The sequence below is a fragment of the Pteropus vampyrus genome, unplaced genomic scaffold (assembly GCF_000151845.1).
Source record: "Pteropus vampyrus isolate Shadow unplaced genomic scaffold, Pvam_2.0 Scaffold594, whole genome shotgun sequence".
NCBI lineage: Eukaryota > Metazoa > Chordata > Mammalia > Chiroptera > Pteropodidae > Pteropus > Pteropus vampyrus.
In genome coordinates, this window is record NW_011889375.1 from 98,475 (window position 1) to 99,773 (window position 1,299).

A 1,299-nucleotide genomic window follows, 5' to 3' on the forward strand; every position below is an offset into this window, starting at 1 on the left:
CTGGTTGGGCTGTCGGCCCTGCACCCCAAAATGACGCGAGGCTGCTGGGACGGGGGCTGGTCAGGCAGTCAGGACGCCACGTCCGCTCGGGAAGCTAGGAAGCGGGTCTGGCAGGCGCTCGCGCGTTCCAGGCCTCGTGCTGAGCCGCGGTCACAAAGACCCGTCGCAGGGGTCAGAGCCGACCCCTCCTGGCCCTGGCGCCGGTTCACGGCGGGGGGCGGTGCCGGAGGCCCAGGGCCCAGGTCTTCACGCCGGGTCCCCTTCTCCTCACACACGGCGGGCGTTTGCTTCTGTTTCTTCTGTGGCCGTTATGCTTCGGGTTTGCACGTGCGAGGGCCACTTACGCTAAGATGCCAGGCGCCCTGCGCTGTCACCCCGATCCAGGGATCCGCCTGCGATTCCTCAGCGTGCCGACCCGTTCTAACGATCCCAGCCGTGCGACAAATGTCGACGTTTTCCCGAGCAAGTCTTCTCCCGTGACTCTCTCTGTTCTGTGCGCTTCTACCTCTCGCTAAACCATTTTAAAGGTATACTTCATCATCAGTTTAGTTTTCTTCGTTGAGAGTGATAAAATGTTGATCGGCGTTACACTATGTCTTTATCATAATAAAGATACAGTGTGTTTGCAGCTGTGTGTTTGCAGCTGTGTGTTTGCAGCTGTTCTTCGTGGGGCTCGGAAGTGCTGGGTGTTTCCGGTAACTGTGTCTGGCCCTGGACGAAGCGTCTGAAAGTGCTCCCCGGGTCTCGCGGGTGTCTGCGCAGGCGACCGGCCGGCTCGCTCGGGCCCGGCGCGCTGCGGCTTCGTCGGTGCTGTTGGGTTTGAGTCCCGCCGCAGGCGCGCCGCACTCACGTGTCCCCCGTCTCTCCCCAGCATGGAGGAGTGCGAGGCCCTGTGCACGAGACTCGCCATCATGGTCGACGGCAGCTTCCGCTGCCTGGGGTCCCCGCAGCACATTAAAAGCAGGTACGTACGTCACATGTCTCTCTCCGCGTGTTTCCCGTGGACCGCGGCACGCGGCAGCGTCGGAGGCAGCACGGCCTGGTGCCCGCGTGTCGCGGGAAAGGAGGCGCGGGCCCCGAGCCGGAGGCGGGGCCGGGAAGCCCCACGTCGGTGGCTCTGGACACCGCACCTCCCCGCCCAGCCCTGCGTCTCCCCACGGGGTCGGGCGGGCTGGGACGCGCTGCGCGCACGGTCAGGGTGGAGACGGGACAGCGTATGTCTCGTCGATTCAAAGTCCCTGCGAACAGGCTGGGCAGTGTCCCCTCGTCCAGAGCACTCGCCCTGCGCCCGTCCCGAGT

General features: G+C 64.7%; 1 protein-coding gene across 1 annotated transcript in view; it reads left to right on the forward strand.

Annotated features, from left to right (window-relative positions):
* The window catches only part of LOC105308588 (ATP-binding cassette sub-family A member 13-like), a gene marked incomplete at its 5' end in the record, with an annotated part of 87,537 nt that overhangs the window by 83,399 nt on the left and 2,839 nt on the right, over window positions 1-1,299 (forward strand). Inside the window, one exon of the mRNA XM_023525674.1 lies at window positions 872-964. Within this exon, the coding sequence (XP_023381442.1) occupies window positions 872-964 (93 nt within the window). The remainder of the gene's footprint in view (window positions 1-871; window positions 965-1,299) is intronic.